Below are 18,454 nucleotides of genomic sequence, written 5' to 3'. Positions count from 1 at the left end.
TCCAATGACAGAACTGGCATCCAATATGTTTAAATGTTAACCTGTATTTTAATGATGACAGTGCTCTAAATTACCATCTTGCAATAATAACCGATTAGTCTGTTCTTCACTACAGGCTTTTTTGAACAACAACCATGAAAATATTTTCCATGGTGTTATTTCTACCATTATTTGCATGAACAGTAAAGCCCTACTGCAGTCAGAATTGAATATAAAATGTCTACGTTATTGGAAAGCCATCATTACAGTTTTTATTAATGCTAAGGAGGAAAGTTTAAGGGAGATATGCGTGGAAAGTTCTTTACGCAGAGGGTGTTAGGTGCCTGGAACGCGTTGCCAGCGGAGGTGGTAGACGCAGACATGTTAGCATCTTTTAAGATATATCTGGACAGGTACATGAATGGGCGGGGAGCAAATGGACACAGACCCTTAGGAAATAGATGACGGGTTAGACAGAGGATCTCGATCAGCGCAGGCGTGGAGGGCCGAAGGGCCTGTTCCTGTGCTGTAATTGTCTTTGTTCTATTTATCATCTGTGCTCATTCAGTTTGGTTTGTCAGAAGCTAGCAGTGCTATTAAGTACATTTGCCATTGACTTGTAGGCCCATTTTAAAATTAATTCTGACTTGGTCAAAAAATTGCACACTTTGGACCAGGTTAACCAATAATAAGGGACAAACAGCACACATCGCACATACCCATGCTTGTTAAAGTTATATTAAAGTTCTTCACCGATTCTGTATTTTCTTTTTGAAGAGACTTTATTTGGTTCTTCTATAGCCACATAATTTTCTAATCACATCACAGCCTTGTGACCATGAGACCATAAGACCATTAGATACAGGAGCAGAAATAGGCCATTCAACCCATTGAATCTATTCTGCCATTCAATTAGATTTTGGAAAATCTGATAATTCTCAAATTCACTTTCCTGCCTGTTCCTTAAATTTTGAATGTCTTACTGATTAGAAAATCAGTATCTATTTCAGCTTTGATTATACTTGACAACCCAGCCTTAACAGCCCTCTGAGGTAAAGATTCACCACACTTTTTGAGAGAAAAAAATTTCTCCTCATCTCCGTCTTAAGTAGGTCACCCTTTACTCAGATTTTGCCCTCCAGCCTTAGACTCTTCGACAAAGGGAAACAACCTATCTGCATCTACTCTGTTGAGCCTCCTTAGAATCAAGGTCCCTTTGCATTCTTCTAAATTCTAATGAGGACAGGCCCAACCTCCTGAATTCGCCTCATAAGACAGTCCAATAAACTTGTCTTGACTGCTTCTGATACCAGTATATCTTTGCTTAGATAAGGGGTCCAAAACTGTTCACAGTATTCCAGCTGCGGTCTGACTAGTTTTAACAAAAACTCCTATTTTTAATACTCCATTCCCTTTGAAATAAAGACCTTGATGTAGTTAGTCTTACCTCACATGTTGAACTCCTGGTTTGCGCATTACTGAAGAAACTTGTAATTGGTTTTGAGAAGATTTGTAGCTCAGGTTGAGTTTCTAGATGTGAGTTTGCTCGCTGAGCTGGAAGGTTAGTTTTCAGACGTTTCGTCACCATTCTAGGTAACATCATCAGTGAGCCTCCGACGAAGCGCTGGTGTTATGTCCCGCTTTCTATTTATCTGTTTAGGTTTCCTTGGGTTGGTGATGTCATACATACAGATGAGGAAGGACACCACTTTGATTGGGACAACACATCCATCCTAGGACAAGCCAAACAGAGACACGCACGAGAATTCCCAGGAGCATGGCATTCCAACCAGAACTCCATCAACAAACACATTGATTTGGAGCCAGTGTGTTTGTTGATGGAGTTCTGGGTGGAATGCCATGCTCCTGGGAATTCTCGTGCATGTCTCTGTTGGCTTGTCCTAGGATGGATGTGTTGTCCCAATCAAAGTGGTGTCCTTCCTCATCTGTATGTATGACATCACCAACACAGGAAATGACATCACCAACCCAAGGAAACCTAAACAGATAAATAGAAAGCGGGACATAACACCAGCGCTTCATCGGAGGCTCACTGATGATGTTACCTAGAATGGTGATGAAACATCTGAAAACTAACCTTCCAGCTTAGCGAGCAAACTCACATCCAGAAACTTGTAACTGTCATGTGTAAACCTAGGTTTGCCTCATTCAGCAGTGAAATTGAATAATAGGTGTATTTAAAGAGTATCCCATAATCTGAAAAGTGTGAAGGCTAATTTTCCTGGCCTAGTTCTGGATGGCACCTGAGACATCGAACAGTGGAGAGGAAAAAGTAGTTTTGAACCTTTGCTCCATAATAGCACACCTATCAGAATTCTTTTCTACTGACCAGGTCTTGATCTCAGCAAAAGTGGGTGCGACAAGTACACGTCTTCAATTCAGATTTCCTTAGATTGCACTGGGTGTGATTCAGCAATAAATGGAAATTTCCTGTGCTCCCCCATCTGCTCCAAAGGGACCAGACAGTATTATCAAGATAAACCTGGCTGTTTGAATGTAGTTTGTTTTGTTGCCAGCATTTGTGTCGAATTGTGTTTGTACTTTGCTCTTTAGTTATGGAGGTGTTGTACAGTGCTGTGCCACTCCTTCACTTGTGCAATATGTCTCATTTGGAACCAGACAAGAGCAAACAACTACATGATGTGTTTATTCTTGTTGTCCTTCTCTGAACTCCATTGATGCTTGTTTCTGACTATCGAGTGAAAATTTCCCCTTATGACTATTGCCATCTCATCATTTTTCGCCACATTTGTTTTCCCTGTTCTTCCACCCACTTCTAGCCATCTTATCCCCTGCCAAGCTCCTATAGATTGAGTTTGTGGATTCTTCAACTTCAGGAATGGTACATTTGAAAAAAGGTGCCAGTAGTGTCCATACCGCTTTCTGTCTTCACAGTGATGGTCAATCCCCATCCATATCTATGTCATGTCTTTTTGACATTGATTAGACCCAAAGCATGAGAGCTTTGAGTCCCAACATTTCTGATACACTCTGCAATAATTATTCCCGGGCAACTCTGAAAGGCAAAATGGCCTTGTTATTTTGTATCTGCTGTGCTCCCAAGATAGATGGGTTTTAAGTTATTCCACTCAAATAAAGCTTCATGCAGCACATTCTGACAGTTTACAGTGCCTGTGTATACCTGTGTTATGGCAACTCCAGTTTCATCAGAAACATGCACTGTCCCCTCCCACTGGAGGAGGTTGAAATACATTGACCTCTTTCCAGTTTCCTGCCTTGGACTCAATTATTTATGCATACAGCAAGGGTGGAACAAGTGTAATCATTGTTGTAATGCAGCAGCCAATTTGTGTCCAAGTTCACAATAGGCCTAGTAATGACAACATAATCTGATTTAGTAATCTTGGTTGGCATTGTTCATGGAACGCACTGGGCACTCCACTTTTCTTTGAAGACATGTTTAATGGAAATAATTTTAATCTATCTGTTCAGAGATATTATGAGACACATCTGAAGTAGTTAGAACTTGAGACTGGGGTCTTCTGGTCCAGCGGTAGGGATAATACCATTGCACCAGAAGAGCCGTCCAAATTTTTTAATGGAAATACGATGAGTTAGTTGTGTAACTGTGAGAAGGATTTGGTGGCTGAGCATCCTGTCCAGTGAAGTCGGCACACCCTAAGTCTTGAGATGGCAGTTTCTCTATTTAGACCCTGTGGTTTACTTGTTTAGGGTGAGCACTTTGTGAAATGTCAAAGCAGAATGTAATAAGGAGAAAAGAGCAGAAAGTTGTTACAGCACTTGGTGACTTGTGCACATTTCACACTGAGGATAACAATGATAGTTTGAGAGCTGAAAGCAACATATTTGTGTTGTAGAATTTAAATGTAAAAGGGTAGATTTCATGAAAGATGTGAGGAGTGATCTATTGGGTCTGAGATTCCTTGTAATAAAAAGAAGCAGGTTTCTCTGATTCTTGATTTGCTGACCAAGTTCTTGCTATCATCAGTAATGTAGTCAACTCGCAGTTGTTTAATTTGAATGAAATCGTCCCAAAATTTCCTCCTTTTTTCCATTTCGCTTAAGTTGCTGGGTGAGCCTTCTTAAGCAAGAAACAACTCGTGGAGTTAGCAATTTAAATACTTTAGGCAGCCCGATGACATTTTGTATAATTTCAATTTTCTTTCCGAAATGAAATTATTTAGAAATATTCACAGTGCTCTTTACTAAACTTGTGAAGTATAAATGCAGAGTTGGGATCCAACACGTCTCAGAGCTGAAGAAGCATGAGTCTTCCTCTTCTCGGCGTGCTAACTCTACGCCATTATATTTTTGGGTCACTCCCCGATTCCATATTTACGCTGCATTTATACTGTAACTATAGTGAAATCATTTCATGCTGAAGAGGTGTTTGTTGTATAAATGTACTCTTCGGTTTCTTTGGACTTGTTAAATTTCTTGCAAGATTACAAAGTCAAATCATATTTTCTTAAATGTTGCATTTATAGCAACTAACAGTGTGGAATGGAACGTCATCTGCAGATCAATTGGCCCCATTTTGCTCAGTTGACTCAATAGCTGAATTGCAATGCAGAATGATGTCAACAGCGTGGGTTTAATTCCCACACCAGCTGAGGTTACAATGAAGGACCTTTCTTCTCGACCTCTCCCATGTCTCTAAGGGTTGGACAGGACTATGGTGACTTTGTTTACAGTACTTTATTGCTCTTCTAGGCCATAACAAATTGCTGTGTAATAGTCATTTCCCCTGTTTCTATCCCCCCTCACTTGCTTTTAAACATATCAAATCTGTCCCCTGTAACTGACCCTAAGGCTAAGCACTTTCTCTGTCAGCCTACTGTATCTACTTTATCAAAATACTTGTTATTTTTGAAAATGTTAACCCCACTCCCAATTGCAGTGGTGTCTAGCAGGGGGCTGCACCTAAAGAGCAGCAAGGTTTTGACATGTAACAACATCATAAACAAATGTAGGCCAAACAGGGTCCCAGTGAACCAGCTGAGCTTAAAGGATCTGGAAGCATCATGTGATTCATTGTTTGAGTACACACACCTTTTATACATATGGCAATTTTTCAAGAGTTCCCTGACTCTGTCTCTAATGACGTTTTTTTCCCTCTTTCTTTCTAGAATCTTATGGCCAAAGCTTTATATGACAATGCACCAGAATCTCCAGAGGAACTATCTTTTCGTAAAGGAGATATCCTGATGGTGATTGAACAGAACACTGGCGGGTTGGAAGGATGGTGGCTTTGCTCACTGCACGGACGACAGGGCATTGCCCCTGGCAATCGTCTCAAACTTCTTGTGGGGCCTATTTATGATAGCTCTACAAGTGAGCCATCTTCCTCTGAGGCAACACACCAGTCACTGCAGCAAGGCATCCATCAAGTGCCCCCAAGCCTGCAAGGCCCTTCTGGCTGTGGAAGTTCCTTTCGAGATCCTATCTACCAAGTACCCCCTTCACAACTGAGTCAGAACATATATCAGGTGCCTCCCATTGCATCAGGCCAAGGTGCACAAGGCCATGAGATCTATCAGGTTCCAGCATCTGTACACAGGAGCCCTTGGGTTGACAGTGCCCCTCCGATAAGCAAGGTAGATTTCTACTACTTGTTTTGTGTGTTGTTTGAGTGTTTCAGATTCTTGGCTTTATTTATTTCTATGTAGCACTGGAAACGTGAAATTCATTTCTGGTTTCTACTGTGACAGACACTAATAGTATGTCATGTTTTATTATTGGCTCGATCATCATTTTGGACCAGATTCTTCTGCCTCTCTGCAGAAGGCATTGGTGTTTTTCAACTTGCCAACCAGATGTAAAATGAGCATTTTTGTTTGTCCACCCTTTACAAAAACTGCCCTACCTTTTTTCCCATCGATTTCAAGCTGAAAATCTACTTCATTGGACAATAGGACAATTATCAGAGTGCACTAACATCAGTGGCAGAAAACAATTGAAGTGCAGAGAATGTTACGGCTAAAGTTAGTCCTATCCTTGTACATTGGCAGTATTGAACTGGTGTTTTGGGAGGGGGCAGTAGAAAGTCCCTTCACACAAACCAGCAGGTAATGAAAAGGTATGCCTATGACTAGTCTAACAATCAGTGATTTTGTGATTTGCCTTAATGATAAACCAGAGATTTTTTATTAAAAGGCAGTGCACACTGTAGTCTTAAAATAAAATTTGGGTGATTTTGCTCCTTGTCAACATCTTCAGAGGCTATAAAATCTCCGATGTACAGCAGTACAAGCCATGTTAATGTATAAGTAGCACATGACTTTTGGGGCTTTCTTTACTTATGTCCCAGAACAATGATAGATAACAGCATCAGAGACAAGCAGAGGAGTGAGATTTCAACAGGTATCTTATATGGAGGGAAGCTGAGCAGCACAGATGAGATGGGTGAATGATTGGCTTGTTTCTGTGTTTGTAATATTCTGCGCTATGTTCATTTGAAAATATCTTAAAATAAAACTCTGAATATTGTAAACATTTTATTAATAATAGCAAAATATTGCAGATGTTGGAAAACTGAATTTGTTTTTGTTTATATCTAAGTGCTTATTGGATTAGAAGCAAAGTTTTTTGATACATCTGTAGTGTTTTTAAAAGTCACATCTGCAGAACAAGCTTCCTGTAGGCATTTTAGATCAGATTCCCTACAGTGTGGAAACAGGCCCTTCAGCCCAACAAGTCCACACTGCCCTTTGAAACATCCCACCCAGACCCATTCCCCGACAACCCACACACCCCTGAACACTACAGGCAATTTAGCATGGCCAGTCCACCTAGCCTGCACATCTTTGGACTGTGGGAGGAAACTGGAGCACCCGGAGGAAACCCACACAGACATGGGGAGAATGTGCAAACTCCACACAGACAGTTGCCAGAGGCTGGAATTGAACCCTGGTCCCTGGTGCTGTGAGGCTGCAGTGCTAACCATTGAACCACTGTGCCGCCCTTCCTGCTAAAGTTCAAGTGCCGCATTTCAACCATCGCCCTTAATTGTCCTAAAAAGAGCTCATCAGGGCTAAATCCCAAGTGATGAAAGAAATTAGATAAATCTATGGTTCTAGTGTTGTTCTAAATGTACATGGCAAAAAATCTCAATAATGATAATGAATCACTGTGCATGACACCACATTAAATCAAAAATGAAATTAGCGTCGATATGAGATAACAAGTTGTAGAGCTGAATGAACACAGCAGACCAAGCAGCGTCAGAGGAGCAGGAAAGCTGACATTTCAGGCCTAGACCCATCTTCAGAAATGGGGGAGGGGGAGGGGAAGGGAATTCTGAAATAAACAGGCAGAGAGGGGTAGGTGAATAGAAGGTGGATAAGGGAGAAGACAGGTGGAGAGGTGACAGATAGGTAAAAGAGGCGGGAGTGAAGCCAGTAAAGGTGAGTGTAGGTGGGGAGTTAGGGGATAGGTCAGTCCAGGAAGGACGGACAGGTCAAGGGGGCAGGATGAGGCTAGTAGGTAGGAAATGGGGGTGGAGCTTGAGGTAGGAGGAGGGAATAGGTGGGAGGAAGGACAGGTTAGGTAGGCCAAGCTGGGCTGATTTTGGGATGCAGTTGGGGAAGGGGAGATTTTGAAGCTTGTGAATGTATTCTGTTACCGATGTAAAGATGTTTAGTGGTGCTTTTACTTGCCTTTAAACACCCCACATTGCTTGGAAATAACCCCAATAAGCTTTCTATTACAGATAAACATTCAATGAAATGTGAGATTGCCTTGCACTGAAGGCGAATCCAATTAGTTATGAACTTCTGAAGAGTACTACTGGCAATGTAGAGATATTCATAGAGTCAAGATCTGTACAGCATGGAAACAGACCCTTCAATCCAACTCGTCCACGCCGACCAAATACCCTAAATAAATGTAGTCCCATTTGCCAGCATTTGGCCCATATCCCTCCAAACCCTTCATATATGTATACCCATCCAGATGCCTTTTAAAAGTTGTAGTTGTATCAGCCTCTACCACTTCCTATGGCAGCTCATTTCATACATTCACTACCCTTAGGTCACTTTTATATCTTTCCCTCTCACCTAGAAGCAATGCCCTCTAGTTTCAGACTCCCACACCCTGTCCATGCCCCTCATGATTTTATAAACCTCTGTAAGGTCACCCCTCAGCCACCAATGCTCTGTGGAAAATAGCCCCAGCCTATTCAGCATCTCCCTATAGCTCAAACCCTCCAACCCTGGCAATCCTTGTAAATCTTTTCTGAACCTTTTCGTATTTCACAACATCCTTCCTATAGCAGGGAGAACAGAATTGCACACAGTATTCCAATAGCAGCCTAACCAATGTCCTGTACAGCTGCAACATGACCACCCAACTCATATACTCAGTGCATTGGCCAATAAAGGCAAGCGTACCAAAAGCCTTCTTCACTAGCCCAACTACCTGCAACTTTACATTCAAGGAACTATGAACCTGCACTCCAAGGTTTCTTTGTTCAGCAGCACTCCTCAGGATATTCCCATTAGATGTATAAGTTTGATTTGCCTTTCCAAAATGCAGCACCTCATATTTATCTAAATTAAACTCTATCTGCCACTCTTCGGCCCATTGGCCCAAGTGATCAAGATCCTGTTGTACTCTGACGTAATCCTCTTTGCTGTCCGCTACAACTCTAATTCTGGCATTATCTGCAAACTTACTAACTATACCTCTTATGTTCATATCCAAATCATTTACATAAATGACAAAAAGCAGTGGACTTGGCAATGATCCTTGTGGCACACTGCTAGATACAGGCCTCCAGTCTGAAGAACAACCCTTCACCACCACATTCTGTCTTCTACCTTCGAGCCAGTTCAGGATTGAAATAGCTAGTTTTCCCTGTATTCCATGTGCTCTGACCTTACTAACAAGTCTACTGCTAACTGATGTTTGTGATAGATATTGAACTTAAATGTAATGCAAAGAGATCTCCATAGGAAGTAATTTGGTACAAACCCATATTAGCAATAAGCTGCATAGTTAGCTCGAGGACATTGGTTTGCATGCAGTTAGTTCAACAATCTCAGCCTTAGCCGCGGATGAGAGAGAAACGTAGACACCAGGAGAACTTTGCGTAGTGGGATGGCATTTTCTGATATGTATCGGAATAGAGTTTAGTTTTACATTTCATCTGGAAAATTATCACCTCTGACAGCCTCGGCCCTTTTCAGTGTACCATCAAAATCGCAGCCCTAATTAAACATTCAATGTTCTGAAAGTCTGAAGATACAGCCTTCAGATGCAACAGTGTTATCTCGGAGCCAAGCTAACACTCAGGATGGTGATTTCCATGGATATCAATCGAACTTATTTTGAACTCTAGATTCAGTGAACAAACAGTATGCTGATTGGACCACCCAGTCAGTTTTACACTTAGTAATTCTATTTACTGTAAATTGTCTGTTTTCAGTGTTTCACAGGAGTGATGCTGAATTGTACTCAAAATTTATTTACAGTGAAACGTTTCTGGTATTTCAAGTGCAATACTGTAAATGGCTTCACTGGCTGTTATTTTTCTGAAGCTGTCTGGCTTACAATTGGCAAATGCTGAGATGTTCAGTAACTAAAAGCAGTGGAGTTTGGGTGTGGAGGCTAGAGACAGACAACACAGAACACCATGCCATAGCATGTGTGTTTTGAGTCACATTGGACAAAAGAAATTTTGACCAATTTACTGTACATTATAGGCAGCTAAAATTATTTTTCTCTTAAAGCTGTGGCATGATTTGTATTGGAGCTCAGCAGACTGCAAAAAGAATGATCAGGAAATGTTTGGCTGGAAAACAGCAGTTTCCATTTTCATTACAGTTTATATTGGCAAAAAGGTCAGACATTTCCCTTTCAGGGCCCATCTCTACTTCTCAATTGATCCCCTTGAGTCCTTGCTGATAACTAATATAAGCGCCTAGTAAAGCTCAGCTGGAGGGTCCAACACCTTTTCCAGTTGCTAAGCAGGTATAGAAGACTGAAATTCATTTCCAGACAGACTTCAGTTCTTTTTTTCAGTTTAGTACTATGATCATTTTTATTGCTATAAATTGTCAGTTGTTACCTTTTTGAGTATTTTTGCTTTAGTACCATAAAACCCCTTCGTCCTACAATCTCTTTCTCTGTTCTTGAACAGAAACAACCTGAAATTGCAAGGTTTTTTCAAGAAAAACCTTCTGATTCAATACAGTAAACACACTCCTGATATTAGCCTCATCTACTGCGGCCTCATGTGGAAAACCTCACTCCCATCAATGCAAAATTGTGGCTATGTGTGCAGTTTGCTAAGCTCTCCCAGTGGATAAAGTTTTATACAATCAGAAAATATTTAATCTCACAGTCATAAGTTGGGGAGAGACAGGTTGAGTAAAATGTTAAAGTGATAGTACCTGTTCATAGTGTCAGCTGTGACTTGACCATTACCAGTCTTGCCTCTCAAGTCCTAGAACTTTACCCCTAAAATTGAACTGACATGCCAGTGTCACACAGAGAGAATAAGATGCTGTCTTTTAGTTGTGATCCTAAACCAAGGTGCTACTTGTCCTCTCAGGTCATTGAAGATTCCATGGCAATATTTTGACAAAGACCCAGTGTCTTGGCCAACAATTATCCTTCAAATAATATCTAAAGATGTGCAGTTTGATCTTTTAACAGAATTACCATCGTGGAATCAAGACTGTGTGCTAATTGGCTAATGTATTGCTGCATTATAATTGGACAGTAGGGAGCTAAACCCAGCTATAGGAAGAGCTAAAGATTCACGCAGCCTCACTGACCTGAAGTCACAGATGAAAGGAAGTTAAATTCAGTGTTTTCTGGCAAGAGATGCAAAAATTTGAAAGGAGGTCTCCTGATTATTTCGTTGCTTCTTAGTTGTATCCAACAATCCTGAATACCACCAGCAGCAAATTTAGATTTGGAGATAGCCCGTGAAATAAGGTTAAAAACCCTAAAAGTATAGGGTGGCCTGGTGGCTCAGTGGTTAGCGCTACTGCCTCACACAGTGCCAGGGACCCAAATTCTATTCCACCCTTGGGCGACTGTCTGTGTGGAGTTTGCACATTCTCCCTGTGTCTGCAGGGGTTTCCCTCAGCATGCTCTGGTTTCCTCCCACAGTCCAAAGATGTGCAGGCTAGGTGGATTGGCCATACTAAATTGCCCGTAGTGTTCAGGCATGTGTAGATTCAGTGGGTTATAGGGGGTCTGGGCGGGATGCTCTGAGGGTTGCTGTGGACCTGTTGGGCCAAAGGGGCTCTTTCTACACTGTAGGGATTCTGTGTTTGTGTAGAGTACCTGAGATTCTGGCATTATGAAAGGTAATATACGACTGCAATTTTCTTTCTTTTATTAACCGTTATGAAGGAACATTTGAAACCTTGGACAGAATTTAACAGGGGTAGCGGTGGTGGATGGCTGCCCCGCTCTTTGGAAGGAAAGTCAAATGCTGAGCTGACACGCCCCTGAGAAGCCTGCCCCAAAGCCATAACATGCTGTGGATGGGCTTAATTAGCACAGAGTGTGACTTCCATCCCAAGTGGGAAACACTCCAACCTCCTGGATCAGATGAGCCAGCAGCTCCAGAAAGCTACAGCCCAGTAGTGAGCATTGCCAGGATTGCAGACAGGCCCATGGAAAAGCTGCAGTGGTTCATGGTCCAGGAACCCCTGCAAGTAAGATGCATTGACTGGGAGGAACTGTCCTTCTTAAGAAGGCTGGGTTTTAACATTCTATGCTTGAAGGAAGGAAAGAGGATATTATCTTCTACGGTTTGCCCCTGGTAAGCACAGAGTACTCATCAAAGAAAGAACCTCCTTTCTTCCTCCACTTAAATTTCCATCCTTGATCCTAAAGAAGATCAGCCACGGCCACTTAAGTGTCTGAGAGCTACATCATTCTTCCCAGAGGATAAATGTTGATTTCAGTCTGGCTTGAAACCAGTAGGTAAAACCCTCAAAGCCTCCATTAAAATGTACGCCTTATTTTGTGTAGAGTCAGAGCCAGAGTTTTGGAAAGGAGGTGGAACGGGGGCTTTTCAAATGTATAAGAATGCTACAGTCAGATTTCTTCTTGCTGTTCAGTACACAGGCAAATCTGAGGTACCTCTGTGTAGAAGGGTGTTGGGATCGGTGGGAGGGGCCATGCAGACTAGGAGTTGAAATGTTAGAGAACCATTGATAGCAATTTTTTTTAAAATCTATTCAATGATGTGGACTTTAAGGTAAGGCCTGTGTTTGTTGCTCAGATCTGCCTTTGAGAAGTTTCAGACCTGGTAGTGTCATGAGATTTGTAGTGTTTTTTGGAGGGAGTTACAGGATTTGAACCACTGAAATAAGGAATTGTGATTGATTTCAAAATTAGTGTGATGTGTATAGGACTTGTACAACATTGCTGAGTTTATAAAATACTTAAAAGCATTTAAAAATTCCAAGTTCTATGCAAACTTTTAAGAATCTATGAATAAAAGATTTTAATGTACTGAGAAGGAGTGAAGTTTACTTCTGGGAACTGCACCTGGAAATGTGGAAATTTGGAAGTGTACATGGAATTAGTACCACTTGTATCATTTAACTCTAGGTAAGCAAGCTCATTCTGAGTAAATTAGCAATCAATCATGTTATTCATTAGTATTAGAACTTAGGTAGAGTAGGAACTAGTCATAGCCTAACAACAATCATATATAGGCATCTGCATGTTTTACATATGTCACATATTTCAAAGTTGTGATAAATTTATGATGCTTTTCACTTGCTAATAATATGAAGGTAAATTCATTGTTTCTGATCACGAAAGGAAATGTGTCTCTTGTTAATCACCTGACCTATACATTGCAGTGCAGTGATACTTAAGTTATCTGTAATCAACATTTCCAAGAAATTAGAGAGGGTTAGACAGATGATTTATTTAAGTGCATGGTCCTTTTAAAAAATGATTATGCATCCATATACACACAGTACCTTAAAAGGGCCAATTTATGTGCAGCACATGTACTTCCAGGTTGTTGTGCAGCTGCCTAGCTTAGTGGGTGCTATGCTTATGATTATTCTGCAGGAAAGCACTTGGCCCAGATGCTCCTCTTAAGTTCTTTGCTTGAAGATACGTTAGACCCACAGCATCACAACCTCTAGGGATATGTCAAGAAATTCATCTCAAATCCACCCCATCCCAAACAGGAATTAGACCCGGAGCAGTTGGCACCCAATCTGATCCACACAGACCATCCAGACAATGAGCCAACCAGCTCCTTCAGGGAGCTTTGAATTGCTGTGGCAACATTCACTTTTACATGTAACAGCCGGGAGCTGTGGACAATTATGGCGGAGTTGGCTGAGATAGATTTCTATTAAAAAAAAGCAGACAATTGTAATCTGTATTTTAGTATTGTCTTTCTCCACAAAACAAAACCTCCTTTATCAAAGAAAATTTTCATAATGTCAATTTGGAGTTTACAATGTGACTAAAGTTAAATCTTAGAAAGACATGAGATGGAAATTATGCATACCAGAGTCTGTATCAGCAAGCACAGTTTCAAACAAACTGGCTGTCCAGCCATATTTATGTTTGGTTCCCAACCACTTTATTTATTTACAATTAGCTTTTAGATCAGCCTCCAAATGAAAACTGACAGGAGATTTCAAATTTAAAATGTATGTCAAAGATTTGAAACAGTGCATTTACCATGACAAATTAATGACTACAGCCTTCATAATCACAAAGCACAAATCTCTCTCAATGTCTGGAGGTAGCAAACAATGACCGAACTTCAGGAAAAAAGTACAGGGTGTATAATTATCCCAGTCATTAATTGAAGTGTTGTTGCTAAACTATGTGCTCCTCAACAAGTTGGAACATTCCAGGAAAAGTGAATGCTGTGGTCTGATGCATTGTACACTAATCCAATCCTAAACTGAACATTATTCTTGTTAATACACTGTTAGAAGTTGATTTTTGGTGGAATGCAGTATAAATGTGGTTAAATAGCGGTATACCAACATATATTAATAGTCATTCCATTTTGGAAGCATTTAAAAATTAATCTCATGAAGAAGTCTGTGATATACTGTCATAGGGAGCAGAATAAGTTGTTACTTGTTAGAGACTGAGGATGATTTTCAAGGAAAATTGACATAATTTAGGAATATAGTTAAACCATGGGTAGAAACATACAATTTTTAAAAGGATTTCCCATCACAGACTTCTCAAAATGCCGGAAGAGCTGTGGTATGATTTTGGTTTTGACTTCCCATTTGTACTAAGTTGCCAGAAGGGTGGTGCTAGAAATGAAAAAAAATTTAAGTGATAAAACATTAGCCTTTAAAAATGACAATTTTCTGCATTTCCACACGACACAACTGTCATACATACAGTTTAAAGAATTATTCTCTCAAGTATACACTGTTATCCAAGCGGCCAAAAACGTATTGTTTAACAGACCTGGTTGAATTAGCAAATCTCCTCATTTCTTCTGTTGTTCATATTACTTCAAGGCCTCAAAATTGCTCAGCCTCTTTCACTGAGGTCTTCCTTGTATCTGCCTATCTTTTCTAAATGAAAGGAGTCAGTAAAACAAAACGCACAGATTAAAAACTACTCCTCCCACCTCACTGACCAATCCCCACCACTGCTTACCTGCACTCACCTGTCACCACCCCTCCTGCCTCCACCAGCCCCACCCCCTTCTCTCTATTTATTTCCGAGGCCCCCTTGCCCCTCCCACATTTCTGAAGAAGGGTCCTGACCTAAACATCTGCTTTCCTGCTCCTCCTATGCTGCCTAGCATGCTGTGTTCCTCCAGTTCCATACTTTGAACACAACATTCTGTTGTTACAACACACAAAGCTGTGGTAGAATGGTTGTGCCCTCCCTGCCACCTCTAAGCTCTGGCCTAACTAAGTCCATTAGAAGGAGGGTCTGCATAATGGCCTTGTTGTCTCGGTCGCTGAACACAACAGCAGGCAGGGTGCTCGTGGTAGGGAGACAGCACAATGAGCAAACCCATACCATGTTGCTGTCAGCAACTGCCTTGCCCTGCCTTCTCCTCCCCATGACCCTTCCCAACATCTTTCACCTCTGGCCTGGGATGAGTGCAGTGCTACAAGCCTTGATGCTTGTTGAACAGACAGCAGTCACTTATTCCTCATTTGGGTGGGGCTTCTGCCCCTTGGGTACTTGCTATTAGAGAGGAAGGCCTGAAGCTGGCGTGTAAAATACCTGAGTGGAATAGTCTGCTGTGGACCTGCTCTGAAAGCTGAATCTTCTGCAGGCCACCAGAATCTTGACATTTGCGTAAGATTCTGCTTACAAAGCTTGACTGCAACCAGGAGCCTTGCTCTGCAATCACTTTTCTTGTGGGTGCAAACAGCCAAGCTGGATTTTCAATCCACGGTCAGAGTCATATCATTTCTGGGTGCTGAACTCACATTCCCATCTGCAGTATTAACATGAGGCTATTTATATGTAAAACCCCTCACTGGCCAGAAGCAAGTTCATTGCTCCAGTACTACCCCTGGATGTTACCTGGAAGCAGGGACTGGTTCTGAAAGGTGAATCCAAAGGGTAGACTGCAGCCATGAGTAGGTTATTACTTCTTGTGTTGTCCAAAAGAACAAGTAGGAGAGCTGAGAACCAAACGGTCAGTCAATAAATTTCTTAATCCATGCTGTTGTAACATTGGCAAATTCGTACAGCCCCATGAACACCAGGATCTCCCTTCCTATGCAAAGCTTTAAATGAGGTATAACTATATATGTGTGTACATAATGCTGTAATCTCTACAGCTGTGCACTCATGTTCTCCAAGCATTTGCTGATTCTCTTAGATTTTGAAAATGCCTTCTGTCCCCCTCCAGCCTGAAAAACACTGTTCAAGGAGCTTAACAGACAGTGAATTGGAGGTGAGTGGTTTTCAGCACCCACCCACCCTAGCATTTTGGGGGCCTTAGAAAACTGACGTGGAAATATTGTTTTCAAAGCAAGCTAGGGGATGCACCAGCTATCTGTTGGGCCAGGGAAGTTGCCCAAAAGTTGACGAAAGGTTTTTTTGCTGCATGGCCAAAATAAATGGTGGTGGGACAAGATCATGAATAGCTGCTGTTCAATGGCAAAATTTTAAAAAAAGGAGAGAAACCTATGAAGAGGACAAGCAGATAAGAAATACAAAACAAAATGGGACAGAAGAAATTATCTAAAATGTTTGAACTTTATGTTGGATCTAGGATGACTACAGAGTGCTTAATCTAATGATGCAGTAGTGTTCCTCTAGATTATTTTTAGCTTCACTAGAACAAAAAGGTCAGAGTGGGAGGAAGGAGGTGCATTAAAATTACAAGCAAACAAAAGTTCAGTATCATGCTTGTGGACTGAATGAACATTGGCTGCAGAATGATCATGGGGAAATCACACCATGAGCATAGAAGACATCATACTAAATTGAAATAGGTACAAATAAATTGATTTTTCAGCTGGAAGGTTTTGGGATCTGCCTCCCATGTTCTCACTACTTTTTGGATGAAATTTAGCACTGTACCTCATAGCAGATTTGATGGTGATTGGGTATTCAATCACTTTCCCCGTCCACCCTGATTAAGTTTGCTGCACTAAGGTCCATGGACAGCTTACCTACCTCACGTTGCCAACTCAGGGTGTTAAGTGGGTGATTAATGCCCACTCATTTGTTTCAATCTGCAATGCTGATCTTCAGTTGTGAGGGTGGGGAGGCAGTGTTACTATGCAAGGACAAGAAGAAAATTGATCTGCAAATGCCTGCAGACTCGAGGGATTTCCTTTTTCAATGGTACTCAATGTTTAATCAAGATCTCCCTCATTGAGTAAGCAGATGGTGCACGCTAAGAGGCATCCCTCCCCGAACTTGCCAGACTCTTCCTGCCGTTAGTAACCTGATGTCTAGATGCAGTGATATTAATAGGCCTTGCCTTGTGCTGCCATTCAATTGAGTTGTCTGCCTCTAATTGGCTGGAATCTCTTGGTGGGTGAGTCTTTCACTCATCTCTGACCCTAGGTCCTGGGGAGGGGCCCATTGCTGTCCAATTTTATGCCTGACTAAAATTTAATATGCTAGCCTTGCCCCAAAAGAAGCAGTATGGAGCTAATGACTGACCAACTCGTGAATGAGACTCCCATCACCCTATTAAATAATTCAGGAGAAACTTCTTCAATGACTCTATTCATGAACTTATCCCCCTATTTTGTACCTTCACCACCTTGTAAGCAGTGACATCTTCTGGTAATGTTTCTATACATACTCCCATCAAATACCTTCATAATTTTAAAGACTTCAATCACTGACGTGTCAGTCTTTTCTTTTTGGGAGCTATATGTATTTACAAACACAAATTTGATGCAGAAGTAGACCTGTCAGCCCTTTGAGCTTTCTCCACTATTCAATAAAATCAAAGTTGAACTGTTTGTGTTTCAAATTCTGCATTTTCATCTATCTCTGATAATTTTTGACTTAGCCTTTTACTATCAGCTATACCTGCTCAGTTCTTATAGCTTCCTTGTAAAGCATTGTTTCACTGTGTCTGTATTCTTCCTTCTTTGTATGGCACCATTTACATTCACTGGAATAGAAAGACAAAAGAGGCATTAAACTGTAGGTATTCAAAATTGAAAATAAAACCAGAAACTCTGATGGACTCTGCACATCCGAAACATGCTCTAATCTGTTCTCTATGCACATACTAACTGCAGTATTGAGTATTTTCAGCATTTTCTCTTGGCTTCAGACAACTGAGACTTTAACATCTTAATAAAAGACTACATTTCTAAAAAATTAGAGCATCCTCAACACAACAATTGGAGGAATCTTATAATGCAATGGATACTTTAAAAATCATGGAATCCCTACACTGTGGAATTAGGCTATTTAGCCTGTTGTGTCTGCACCAGCCCTCCAAAGAGCATCCTATCCTCCTCTGTAACCCTGCATTTTCTGTTGGCTAATCTGCTTAGCCTGCATATCCACAGACAATTTATTATGACCAATTCACCTAACCTGCACATATTTTGACTGTGGAAGGAAACCAGAGCAGCTGCAGGAAACCCACATAGACAGGGGGAAGAGTGTGCAAACTCCACACAGACAGTTGCTCATGGCAGAATTGAATGCAGATTCCTGACACTGAGAGGCAGTAGTGCTAGCCACTGGGCCACCATGTGGCCCCCTTTATATAAAATCTTGTGTTTCCAGATTTGAATATATGCAGAATCTCAACAATTGGTCTTTTTGTCCTTCCCTGTACCTATCACATGTCTATGTCAGTGATTGTACAATGAAGTAGTTGATCTACACTTATCTTTTTTAACATTTGTTTCAAAAGGAAATAATTTAGTTTGCAAAATGTCTGTAACCAAAGAGGCATTAGCAAAAATTTATTACCATTCTTTGTCAGCTTTCTTGGAAATGTACTGCCCGTGGTTAGTTTTAATGAACAAGCAGAGTCTTGTGGATC

At 41.1% G+C, this 18,454-nt stretch overlaps 1 protein-coding gene across 3 annotated transcripts in view; it reads left to right on the top strand.

The window, feature by feature from the left end:
- Positions 1 to 18,454, top strand: part of nedd9 (neural precursor cell expressed, developmentally down-regulated 9) — a 57,484-nt gene that overhangs the window by 21,222 nt on the left and 17,808 nt on the right. For 2 of the 3 annotated variants that reach the window (XM_048562853.2, XM_048562844.2), the window contains exon 2: positions 5,112 to 5,579. The exons of the other annotated variant lie outside the window; for it this stretch is intronic. In XM_048562853.2, coding sequence (XP_048418810.1) covers positions 5,112 to 5,579 — 468 coding nt within the window. The remainder of the gene's footprint in view (positions 1 to 5,111; positions 5,580 to 18,454) is intronic. 3 annotated transcript variants of the gene reach the window in all.

This window comes from Stegostoma tigrinum, chromosome 2 (genome assembly GCF_030684315.1).
Source record: "Stegostoma tigrinum isolate sSteTig4 chromosome 2, sSteTig4.hap1, whole genome shotgun sequence".
Classification (NCBI taxonomy): Eukaryota; Metazoa; Chordata; class Chondrichthyes; order Orectolobiformes; family Stegostomatidae; genus Stegostoma; species Stegostoma tigrinum.
The sequence above is the reverse complement of the archived record's forward strand: the minus strand, read 5'-3'. Positions and strand labels throughout refer to the sequence as shown.